Raw genomic sequence first — 13381 nt, 5'->3', positions numbered from 1 at the left:
TTGTTTATCAGCTTGTTGAATTTTAATCGTTCTTGCATAACTAACTCGAGGGTATTCAAGCTCGAGGGCTCTGTCCAAACGATGGTTAGCTTAATATTGTTATCAATTTCCATCACTTATCTTTACATTTATCAATTGGTATTAGGTGAGATCACCTATCTTTAAAACCACATTATAAGTTTAATTGTATAGGGTAAACACATATACTTGGTCCGAGCCAAAGATAATGAGTCCGACGTATGCTCCAAGATGTTTTAGATAGTTAAAGTGTGCAATTCTTTACCTTGGCACTTTAAGCACCGACTTGAATTGAGTTTCATCTCCTCTTTAGCTTCTAAAAACTGTGGAAAATCTTCTCTAGACAGACTATGCTTGCTTCTTTCCGCCATTTAACTTAAGTTTTATCCGTTAATTATCACAAACTAAGTATACTCCTTCCTGTGTAAATTAAGCTCGTCACTGTCCATTTTCCAGGTTATCGATCCGTGCTAATACCGACTGCCAAAATCTCTGCAAATCTTTAATCAGTCAGTCTATGGTTGCCACTTGCCACACTGTGAATTCAGCCCTTCAGGTAAATACAGTTTTATGCAAACAGTTACAATGAAGAAATCTCGTAAAGACTTTTGAAATCAGTTACAAAAATGGATTGTGTTATTTCATTTATGACATGATAGAGGAAAAAAGAAAACACTTATGTGGAACTAAGAATTGATCACGAATGATAACTGAGAGTTGTCTTTTGGCATCTCCCTAAGAACTTAAAAAATGAAATGCTCACCAGAGCTCTTAGGAGTACTAGTTGAATCACTCACACAACAAATGGCTAACCAAATAGTTTGAATGAAAAATATAGATAGGGCGCAGGCAACTTTCTGTCTGTTGTTATCGAGAGACTCTTCACTTGGTGTAGAGGACATCTTCCCATGGGTGACGGTACAGAGGCTGCTTCAATCTCTTCTGGTCAAATGTGTGCCTGAGATTTGAAAAGGTACATAATCAATCATTTAGGAATTAGAATTGAGCTATCATAAAAAAGAATTACTGACAGTGAATTTAAAATGGTGTTTAAGCATCATGCAACTCACCCTATAAGCCCAATTGAACGAGCCAGCACGAAAAGTCCATTGAGGTAACCAATCTCCACAATTTCATCAATTTCTGGCTTGGTGAACATTCCACTGCCGGCAAGGAGATCCAAAAAGAGGGATCCAATGGCACCATCGACATTGAGGACTAGGTTGTTTGCCTTTGAGAGTGTGTAAGTTTCAACCTGAACAGCATATTCCATGTACTTAACAGAAGGGAAATTTTCCCTAGCATAAAGCTGCAGTAGTTCCACTCTCTTATCTCTGTTGTCACCTCTCTTAATCCTATCACAAAGAAGAAAGATGTGGTGCGTCAAATAGATTTAGAGTCACAAGAGCCTAGAAGCATGATAACCCTAGTTCAAAAGATTTTCAGTGCATCGTTTGCTTCTACAACTCGAGGAACAATTCTTTGATGATTCATGAAGCTACAGGATATGCTACCTGTGGCCAATTCCTGGCACACGAATGCCCTTCTTCTTCATACTTTCCACGAACTCATATGGTGTAAGACCCTGAAAATATAATGCTAGTATTACTCTTCTGGACACAAAAGAGACCAGCAGGACTTCTAGCCTGATGAGTGGCTCATTTAATGCTCATAAATTATAAGGCTCACCTTGTCATAAGCATCCTTGAAGTACCGAGCAGCATCATCAATAGCACCACCAAATCGCGGACCAATAGTCAGCAATCCTGTTAAAAGCCACATGATTCCAGTTTTGATTTGAAAAACAGAAAAGAGCCAAATCTGTCCCTGAAGTATCAGAATTGGTACGAAAATGCCCTCCGTCCACCTATTTGAATAAAAATGCCCCTACCGTTATTTTTTTGGCTCAACATTACCCTTATTACTAACAGAAAATTCTGGAAAAAAAGAAAATTATTTAATATCCACGTGTCACCGTCCCATTGCCTCAATTAAACCCACCCGTAACCCGTGCGAATATTGACCCCCTCCGATTTTAAAACACAACTCTCTCTCTCTCTCTCTCGCCCTCTATCTCTCTTCTTCTTCTTCTCCTCATAGTTGCTCGGGCGGAATCCGCCAAAAATAGCAACTAAAACAACAGTCTCATCTCACTTGCAAATTATGAATAGAAAATCCTTTTTTTTACTAGACTTAGCATAGTAATCTAATCCAAAAAATAGAATCCATGATAACAAAAAAGTATTCAAAAGAAGAAAACAAATACTAGTAAAGAAATTATCTAAAAAATTGTCAACTATTATTAGTACATCATATGAACCCAGTATATTTGAAATGTGACAAATTGCACAATACCCGTTACGCACAGGAGAAATGCTTACATATCAATAGAACAAAGAATAAATTTAAAATAGAAATGCACATTACATATATAGTAAAAGATTGGAAATAATCCTGAGGTTTTCATAGAGGAATGACAAAAAATAATGAAGAAAAACCCCAGAAATTTCGAATAAAAAATCTTACACGATAAAGGATACCCATTACACAAACAAAAAAGAATCTAAACTTTTTGGCATAAAGAAGAATATGACACTTCCGTCCATCTTCAATAAAAATAATTCTAATAAAGAACTCAATTTTGGGTTTGCCTCATGAACAATCATAGACATACAATTCGTACAAAAACGCTCATTAAAACGAAAATGACTAAGAGGCAGAGGAGTGTGTATATGAGTGTGAGAGAGAGAGAGTTATGTTTTATAATTGGTGCCGGTCAATATCCGAGCGGGTTATGGGTGAATTTAATTATAATTTGGCTTAGGGTTTACATTAGGCCAATGGGACGGTGACATGTGGATATTAATTAAATTTTCTTTTATCTTCGAAATTTTTTGTTAGTAACAAGGGTAATGGTGAGCCCAAAAGATAACGGTAGGGGCATTTTTATTCAAATAGGTGGATGGAGGATATTTTTGTACCAATATCAATACTTCAGGGGGGGGGGGTAGTTTTGACCCTTTTCCATTGGAAAAATAAACTTTTTTTTTAGAAAAATAAACTCATAACTAGAAATGAGCAACCTTAAAATGTAACATACCGGAAACAAGGCATGAAACCAGATCTTTCCCAGCCCTGGCAGTTACTATGGAGTTGTGGGCACCAGAGACACAGGGACCATGGTCAGCACACAACATCACGCAAATCTGCCAAGAAATCAACCACGACAAAGCATGTTAAGGTTTAGAAACAGAACGACATCTGTTGGCAGAAACTGATGGTCAATACATAAGAGTTTTATAACCTATTGAAAGAGTATAGAGTTGCAAGCATAAGAAACTTGCCTCAATAAAACGTGTACAATAACGTGGTAGGCTACGTTTGAACCACAAGAGGGAAATCACATCACCAACACCAAGTCCCTGCTCCACAATGGATGACATGGGCACACCAGCATAGCATGGCTCTTCACCTGTGAATAGAAGTTGTAGACAGAATTAGCACCATTTCCTTCTCACATTTATCCACCAGAAAAACAAATTAATTATTTGAGAGAAAACAGTTGAATCCAACCGTACCTCTATCGTCAGATATTGTGGAAATAATATGAGTTGGGGCCCGAACTTTCCCACTCTTAATTGCCGTGCTAAGATCTTCAGGTATTTGAGGAGGAGAAACTTCCTTTACAGGAGTTGTTTTTCCTGCTTCAACCTACCAAAACAAATACGCGGTGCTATTAGAACTAACAACAGAGTAGAAGACAAATACAAGTGATCTCTGCTGAACGTCAATTAACTCACTAGCTTTTCAAATGTATCTTTGATTGCTCCTTCAAAAGCTTCATATGAGGTTGGAACCACAGCTCCGGCATCTCTGAGTGCTTGATTCTTTGCTTGTGCGGACTCCATTTCACCACCACTCTTTGCTCCCTATTTGAAAAAAGATCCATGCAAAATTAGACTTCATGTGTAAAACTATCCTGTCCAGCCTTTTCTGTATAAAATCTTTATTATTAAAATATCTCTCGATCTTCGCGAGAAACAACTAGGAACCTATTTTTAGGAAATGTGGCAATCATAGGAAATAGAGCTCACCGCATGACCAAATTGTACTTCTGACTTGAAGAGTGTAGCACAAGTTCCACTGACCCATGCAACAACAGGCTTGTTAATTTTTCCCTGCTTCAAGGCTTCAACTAAGGAATACTCATCTTGTCCACCAAGTTCCCCGAGAACAACCACCATTTTAACCTAAGTATAGCAAAAACACCATTAAGAAAGTGAACAACCAATAAATGGCAAAGTGGTTTGTATGGAATCAGGAAATACAACAAGGCATCAATGCTGTAGTTGTTTATGCATCATTGAGCTTCTAGTTGTATCAATATAGCAGAAAAAAATCAACCTTAAATCATAGATACTAATGGTTAAAATAGGAAGAAAGGCAACAAAGTCGCTGTGTGTGTGTGTGTGGAAACAGATATACTTTTGCTACTTAGTTGGAATGTTAGCTTATGAAAAGTAGCTTCTTTATTGGCACATATAATGAGAATTTAGACAACTACAGACAATCAGGTTATCTTAAAGTTAAAGCAACGTCACTGAAGGCCTGAGGGTGAACCTGGTGATATTACAAGGAGAATATAGCCTGTACAAATCAATTACCTGTGGAATATTGTTGAAGCGCAAAACATGATCAGAAAGGGTAGAGCCAGGGAAAACATCTCCCCCAATTGCAATTCCTGCATAGACCAAAATTCACTCATTATTCTACTTCTCGGTAAAAACAAAAAAAAACATGCTCCAAATGATGGATTCAGAATTCAGAATGCCCAACCTTCATAAATTCCATCAGTCACACGAGCAATTGTATTGTATAATTCATTAGACATACCACCCTGTACATCAAGAGAAAAGTTATTATTCTTGAAAGTGGAAATGCTACTCCAAACTATTCTGCTTCGTATATTAGAGTGAGGTTATGGCTTCAAACAAGAAAGTTGGGTTAAAGTAATGCTTGAACAGTTTCCAACATTAAAATTAAGTAAAGATATGTTAAAGTAGTTGAGAATAGACGGAAGTATCTCACAAATATTATTTTATCTTAATCGCACTCTAGGAGATAGCAAATTAGAAAGTGGGGACAAAATGCTGCAGGTGTAACCAACTAGAAATTTCTGATATGATATTAAAGAGGCTGACAAGATGGGTTGCTCTAATGGTAAGCACCCTCCACTTCCAACCAAGAGGTTGTGAGTTCGAGTCACCCCAAGAGCAAGGTGGGGAGTTCTTGGAGGAAAGGATGCCGAGGGTCTACTGGAAACAGCATCTCTACCCCAGGGTAGGGGTAAGGTCGTGCGTACACACTACCCTCCCCAGACCCCACTAGTGGGATTATATTGGGTTGTTGTTGTTGATATTAAAGAGGCTCTAAAAATCACTCACAGATTTTGAGACAAAGCCTACAGATCCAGGTCTGTAAAGTTTGCACTGAATAATGTTATCAATTGTTCCAGCAGTATCACCAATCTTGAAAGCACCAGCTTGGATCCCTCCAACAGTAGCTGGACCAATAACCACCTGAGAAAGGTAACTTACACGCCATATAATTTTAAAACCAATGAAAGAGGGAAAATTAGAGTGAGAGTAGTTATTGACCCCCCGAAGAAACAATGTTGAAAAGTGAGATAGGTAATGTCTAAATGCTCCAAGTGATGATCCGTTGAAGCTCATTCTACCTTTTTAGACAAAAAAGTTCTTCAGAAATGATGAAAATTGCTGACAGGGGGAGTTCATTGACTCCAGGACATGCAACAATGGAATGTGAAACAAGTAAGGGATAAATACTCAACTTTATTATCCTATACTTCATTATACATCATCACTCAAAATATAACTCCCACCACTGACAAAATAATAATGTACCCAAATGCAGTAAACTGATTGATATGACATAGTATTACCTTATTGTTTGCCTTTGCATAAGCAATCAGCTGCTTAGCGTCTGACTCAGGAACACCTTCAGCTATAATAGCCGCAACTTTGATGGTCGGCTGTTTAAGAGCAGACATGGAGGAAGCAGCAGCACTGCAAATCAATTCGGACAGTAAAGATCAGAGAAACAAGAGCACATCTTTTGCAGCATCAGTCTTTTCTTCGAGAAAAACACAATTTAATACAGACAACAAAACAAGAACATTGGTTAGTACCAACCTTCTGAAAGACGCAAAGTTTATGAAAACATCAGCCGTGGGATGTGCAGCACAGGCAGCTTCAATGCTGAAGAATGAGTAAAATTTTAGAATACAAATGAATGAATGCGATAAGACACCACACTCACCAAATAGAAACCAGTAGTACAAAGGTATGTAAAGACAACATAGTTCAAAAGTATATCTGCCAGAAATATGATATAGTTGGTGTCTTTTGCGCATCATTTTAAGTGACTCAATTATGAACTGAAAAGTTAAATAGTTAGCCCATGATATCATCAGATATCAGGGAAAATCAGTTACTAAAATTGGAAGCAGCGAGCTAAATGTATTTAAGCCACACCAAAGCTAAATAGCATACTGGAAGAGAGAAACAAGAACATAGACCACATTGTGACAGACTGCCAAAGGAGAACTTTTAGAGATCCAAATGAAAAAGTGCAAAATAGAATGGGAATATAACCAATGACTGAGAAAACCAAGAGAAGGACGCACGTTGAATGTACTGGGATTGCAATTTCCTCCTGACCAAAGAAGAGTTTCTGGAATCCCTCAGAACCAGGATTAATAATTCCAGCAACAGATGGTGTTTCCCTCCCTGAAAATTTAAAAGTAAGAATTTAACATTAATCAACACGTTGAAAAATCACAACAATATTGGGTGCACATTTTCCGGCAAATCAATTGAGAAATAGATAGTACGAACCACAAAGGAAATCAAAGTCAAGCATTCGCTGGATAGGAAGCTGCTTGTAGTTGTAGAACAAAGCTTGTGTAGTCTTGGAGAAAAGTTGTCCAGTAGCCATTTTGCCGAGTCAATTGAGATCTCTGCTAAGTTACAACATCAGCAAAAACATCAACCATCCATGAACAGATAATTTCTTGCATATGACACACAACCCTTTAATTTTGAGACAGAAAGCCAAAACAATACATTAATAGATAACTATTGAGCTGACAGTGAAGTATTTCATCATACAGTCATTCGAGTGACAGTGTATCCAAGTAGTGACAGGTAAAATGGTATATGAAATATATTACTCAAACAGCCCCCATCCCTTATCCACCCGAAATCAACATTCCTAAACAGAAAAAGATCACAAGGAGCAAAAATACAAATAACGAAGCTGACTCTTTAGTCTGAACAAGTTTCTGTAAATCTTGCCTTCCAAAAGAGAACAAATCAACATGAAGCTAAATCTTCCGGAATTCAATCAAACAGAGAACTACACCAATAGGTGCAGAATTTCAGAAAATGAAACTGGTTCAATAAAGAATACTGAATCAACTATACCTCCAAAATAAGTTGTGGGAGGATATATGAATCCAAATCACAATCCCAGTATAAAGAGGTCAGATCTTTAAAACATAAACGAAATCAAAAGAGTACACCTGTCCTCCTCTCAAGAAAAGAGTGATAACAAATGGCCGTTAAAAGCAGATCCAATTATTTAAAAGCGTCAGTACACAACAAATTATATATATACACAGACAACCTCGGGAACATCGAAAAAGAAGCGAAAAGAAACAGCAAGATTCAACAATTGAAGCGTGTTTCACACTAAAAACAAAACACATATATATGACACAAACCCGAATCAAAAACTTAACAGTAGCAATTAGCAAAACACACAGATCCGAAACACCAAAAATTAAATATAAGGAAAGAAAAACAAAGCATCATTGGATCAAAATGCACCTAGTATTTGTTGTGTATATAAATCAAGAAAAGGGAAGTCCCCTCGTAAACTCAGACAAGAGGTGAATGAATTATGGTAGCTGGTGGGAGAATGTTGGGGGGAGAGAGTTAGATGAATCTTAACTATATATATATAGTACGTGTATTTAAGGCATAAGGAGGGAATTGGGGGGCTGCAACATAGACATTGTAATACTACTAGCTAATAACCAAGAAAGACAGCGAAAGAGGAGAAATTATCACGTGGCATCAGGTAGTTAGTTCACGAATGATTCAATTTTCTTTATTTTTGAAGAAAAAAAACACTCTAGGTGCCGTTGTTGAAAGTTTACCTAAGTCTTCCAGTGTAAAGAAAATGTGTTAGGAGTACCTAATTTTTTATCGGATGCCTCCCAAGGGACAAGAAAATGTATTATGAACTTAGCTTCAATGGTGTTGATTGTCCAAAATTCAAGACTCTTCTTAAAATATATAATAAGTGCTGATAGATTTTTTAGAAAATTGTATAGACATTGAATCATGGGATATGCGGGTTCGACTACTGCAACAACTCCTTTGGAGAGGGAACTAATGGCTTTACTACATGATTTGCAAATGTTGTTGGGTTTTAAGCTTGTTAGAAAATATAGTGAATGGGAAATTGAGGGAAAAATAATATTTTTAATTTTTTTTTTTTGACAAAGGGACATTGTTCCATATTGAAGGAGGAAAAGACTTTTGAGATATATATATATATACAATTCACTCTTCTAGCTTTTAAAGAGTTGAGAAGAAGGCAAGCCACTCGTCGTCGTTGTCATCGCTCGGCTTTGATCAAATGATTTGTTTGATTAATTTTTTGGACCAGATTTAATTGCTTATATTAATACAATATTGTTTAATCCAAATTAGACCGATTCTGTAACGATAATTTATTTTTTTCTCCGTTTTAGTTTTCCGTGATAATTTGAATTTGGCGGTTTGCGTAAATGATCGTTTTATAAAACATTCATTTTGAGTTGCAGCCTTGCACGAAGAGTTGCAACTCTTCGGTATTACCTAACGTTTTGGCTATAAATACATGACCTCTCCCTCAGATTTTCCTTACAATGATTCATATTTCTCCTTCTTCCTTCTGCATTGTGCTTCGAGAGGTTATAATCACCAGATTTGAATTACAGTATCTGATTATATACCGCCTATAAAATATTGTACATCTATATTTACTCGACTTATACATAATCTAACAAATTTAAAAGAATTATATTAAATTCAAACTTATTGAACACTGAAAGTAGTGGATTCAATACTGTTATATCTAGGAAATTTTACCTCCTATATCAAAGGTATACACCCTATTTATTATAAACCAAAATCATTCTAAAATATTATTTTCTATAGCTACCTTTTTATATTTTATAGCAAAATAAGTATTTATGGTATATACTACTATTGAGGCATGAAATATGCTATTTATGTTTTTCCTCTCTCTTAGACAACTGGACATACCTATTTTTAAGGTGATTGTTGTTACTGTATTCATGAATACATGGCGTGAATACATGTGAATACATGCGCGTATAGCTGGACTGCCCTGATTTTAGGCGTTTTTTACTATTGTATTCATGAATCCGGCAACGCGAATACATGTGAATACATACGCGTACAACTGGACTACCCTAATTTTAGGCGCTTTGCTGTTGTATTCATGAATACATGGTGCGAATATATGTGAATACATGCTCGTATAGCTGGACTACCCTGATTTTTAGGTACTTTTTGCTGCTACAACGAATACACTACCGTAACAACTGAATAATAGCTATAAAAAGTAATTATACATATGATAGCTATAGAAAGTTAATGGTCACTAAACAATAGTGATTTTTGAAAATTCCTCGTATATCTACTGCCTTAAATTTTGAAATTCGTCTCCTTTTCTAAGTTTCTTTATACTTCATAAATAAAGTTAAGACTTTCTTCTTCTTCTTCTTCTTTTTCTTTTAGAGAGAAAATGGAACGGCTAAACTAAGGAAGGGGGTGCTAGAGTTGTGAGGGGGTGGCTGCCGGGGATTAGGTAGATTGGAAGGTTGGCTTGACTGATCTTGACAAAAATAACGGGCCACCTTTTTTTTATTTTTTATTTTTTCTTTCTTTGAGTGTTCTTTTTTGACCACTAAATTTTCACTCTTATTCTTATCATCCCATCACTTTTAAAATATTTAATAGGTAAAGATAATAAGTGAATTCTTATTTATATTTGTAGAAGGCATCTTAGGTATGGCCTAATGATTAATAAAATAGATTAAGAAACATAAGATCTTATGTTTAAATTTCAATGGAGGCAAAAAGATATTAAATTGATTCTTTTAGGCCCCAATTGTTAAAAAAAAATTATATTATACTTTGCCCAACTTATTCAAAATCCAAAATAACAAGAGTAAATTGAAATAACAGTAGTTCAAAATGCCAGAAAACGAAAATGAATGAACTGGCAATTTGGTTAGACATTAATCTGTTATTAAATAGATAGTGCCATGTGATAATTCTTCGAAATGTAAATTAACTTCTGCAACAGTCATCTTGATATCGGAAAATACGTCTTTTAAAATTTAAAAAAAAAAAAAAAAAAAAGTGGATTGTATCCTAATAAAATGGCTATTCAACAAAGTAAAAGTAAAATTCAGTTAACTCCCTTAACCTTTAAGGGTTGGGAAACAATACCCCCTCCACTTATTGAATGAGAACGATAACCCCCTTAAACTATATTTTTCGATGAGTTAGATAATTTTGATACAAAAAAAAAACATTCTTCTCATCTATCTTAAAGGTTCTTCAACAAACAATGCATAAATCATGAGTTTATAATTGCTCAAGAAAAAAATGTGTATGAACGACAAGTTAACTTCGTCAAAGCATTCCACGTTCATGTGCGTGCCAACCACACATAAAAATGATTTACTATACTTATGTCTGCCCTTACATTGGGCAATCAATTTGTCAATGAAATATTCATAAAAGTTACTACAATCTTAATTCTATATGCAAAACAAGTCAAACAAGTGCATACCAAAGTTGAAGTAGGATGAACATTTTTATATAACGAGAACATTTATATGGTTCAAATACGTCCCCTTATATAGAGATGAGTTAAATTAAGTTTGCAGGTAAAAAGGGGAAAATTTTCGCGTCAGGAACTAAACACATAGATTAAATAAATTATATCAATTTGGAAAACTACTACATAATCCTAATGATCAGAGATGTGCACACATTTTGAGGTTTTGCAAAAATAAATACAGAGAAAGAAGCTAGATCCATATAAAGCACAGTCGACGATTAAGTGTTCGATAGACTTTAGACCATTGTTAACCGAGAATGAAAGAAAATCGTACCACTAATCATGGCGTATTTAGATTCCAAAAGAGGATTATTTGGTTTTTCCCATGTTCTAGAAGCAGTTCTTTTTCTTAGCCATTAGTTTTAGGTCAAAAGGGGACTATTGTTCCCATTCAACATGTGAAAGGAGTATTCTTTTTCAACGCTTAATGGTTAGTGGTTAACTAAATTTTACTCGCAAAGTAAATTAGGAAACAAAAACGTATCTAATATTCAAATTAGTGATAATTTATGTAATGCCCCATAATATTTTATAGCTAATTTGAGATTTGTTCGAGGTTAAGAAAGTGAGTAAATCATGTTAATGGACGTACGATGCGATATGAAACTTGATATAAGTGATACGATGTCTTAAAAATACTCAAAACAAAAAATAAAACGTTCCAAAGCTGGACCAAAGCCTGTGAGCCATCACAACCATAACACCAAAAAAATGACATGTTTTCAAAGTTATGGTGCTACAGCTGTATGTCGCACAGTGATATGCCGTAAAAATACAGAATATTTTATGCTATTTGCACAAGCTTTTCGCTTTCCTTTAAGCATATTTTCTATCGTTTGTTATGTTATTTTATTGATTTATAGAAAGTCGAAGTTAAAGAGCAAAAAAATACTCAAAAAGCATCAAGTCCACTGAAGAACACAATCTGCAGTCATTTCTGCTACTGCAGAATAGATATGCTAGCCGCAAATCGTCCGCAAAAGAAGTCATGGATTACCAGTTTTGGAAGTCAAGTCTAGAGACCGTAGAACACGAATGCGAGCTGCAGAGATATTGTAGAGTGCAACAGAAAATTATAGTTATGAGAAGCTGAAGTTCAAATTTGCGACCAACTGAAGATTTGTAGACCGTGGAACATATCTGTAATCCATTATGCGACGCCACGAAATCACGTCGAGGTGTCACATCCAGATCTACAAGTTAAGTCTGCAACAATATCAAATATGCAGAGCACAAATCTATTCTGTGGTCCATTCCGCGACCGAGAAGCTTTCTGAGGGGCATTTTTGTTCAAATCTGGCACATATTTTTTGGACCCTATAAATAGAACCTTTAGGGGACATATATCACTTTCTAGAGCAACTTTTTATCTCCTTGAATACTCTTTTTTTTGTTGCAAAACATTTAACGGAGAATATTCCATTTTTGTCTTCGTTTACATCAAAACTTTTGTAAGCTTTAATTTCTATTAAATATAATTTTTTTGGTAAATAAAGACTTTATTACCAATTAAAATATGTACAGCTCCACAAAAAAGAAAAAACTGCTCAATAGAGGAAAATGAACACCGGTTCCATTTTCCTGTACATTATCCATTCCCCCTTACAATGCCCACCTACATACCCAAGGATAAAAATTAAGGTGCTGCAGCGTCTTTGCCATAGTTGCCTCCTTGCTTGCTCTTCCTGAACTACTATATTTGTGATTTATCTTGTACTTCTTTGTGTTTGCCTGAACACCATTTGATTCAGCTCCATCTAAACATGATATAAAATTCCGGCCAGCGTCATTCTGTAGATTTCCGACTTAGGATTCTTGCCATTATAGTGCATTACAGCCCATGCTACTTCATCTTTTCAACTCAGTACTTATATTTGGATTCCTTGCCATTCCGATATTTTACCCCATATTTCAGATGTTACTTCAAATTCAAAGAATATATGTGAAATGGTCTCATCTTTTTAGTTGCATAGTGGACATATTTGGTTCACCAATATGCCCCAACAAGTTAACCTGTCCCGTGTAGATAGTCTCTCATGTGTAGGTAGCCGGAGGATGGAAATCCATTTGGCGGCAGCCATATTATTGCATATCATTCTCTTCCAGGGTACCTTGTCATAAACCCTCTAAGCTTCGTATATATTCTGATGGAAAACTTTCCTATTCTCAGGAATTTAGTCAAGGTGGTGCCAGTTTGCTCCAAGTACTTGCTTGCTTTCATGATCTTTTGGACACACCATGATGCTTGATTATATTTTGCCGCCCAGATTGGTCCTTCCTTCCAATAGTATGCATGAAACCATAAGACCACAGTTTGTCCTTCTTTTTGCATAGATTCCAAAACTGTTTAAGT

At 35.8% G+C, this 13381-nt stretch overlaps 1 protein-coding gene across 3 annotated transcripts; it reads right to left on the bottom strand.

Moving 5' to 3' along the window:
- Positions 1–598: 598 nt before the first annotated feature.
- On the bottom strand, positions 599–8198 carry LOC104236939 (ATP-citrate synthase beta chain protein 2). 3 transcript variants are annotated; one of them, XM_009790989.2, is made up of 17 exons: positions 7929–8198; positions 6936–7057; positions 6725–6827; positions 6231–6296; positions 5981–6104; positions 5463–5610; positions 4855–4915; positions 4683–4759; positions 4113–4268; positions 3819–3947; positions 3597–3729; positions 3363–3490; positions 3119–3224; positions 1708–1784; positions 1533–1603; positions 1089–1373; positions 599–976 (listed from the first exon to the last, which is right to left on the bottom strand). In XM_009790989.2, the coding sequence occupies exons 5-17, from the start codon at positions 5998–6000 to the stop codon at positions 901–903; spliced, it is 1467 nt and encodes a 488-aa protein (XP_009789291.1). In that variant the 5' UTR covers positions 6001–6104; positions 6231–6296; positions 6725–6827; positions 6936–7057; positions 7929–8198; the 3' UTR covers positions 599–900. The 3 variants fall into 3 exon arrangements, with proteins under 3 accessions (XP_009789291.1, XP_009789289.1, XP_009789290.1); XM_009790987.2 differs by having other exon boundaries at positions 5463–5597; XM_009790988.2 differs by lacking the exon at positions 7929–8198 and adding an exon at positions 7524–7614 and having other exon boundaries at positions 5463–5597.
- Positions 8199–13381: the final 5183 nt, after the last annotated feature.

The sequence above is a fragment of the Nicotiana sylvestris genome, chromosome 9 (genome assembly GCF_000393655.2).
Source record: "Nicotiana sylvestris chromosome 9, ASM39365v2, whole genome shotgun sequence".
Taxonomy (NCBI): domain Eukaryota; kingdom Viridiplantae; phylum Streptophyta; class Magnoliopsida; order Solanales; family Solanaceae; genus Nicotiana; species Nicotiana sylvestris.
The sequence above is the reverse complement of the archived record's forward strand: the minus strand, read 5'-3'. Positions and strand labels throughout refer to the sequence as shown.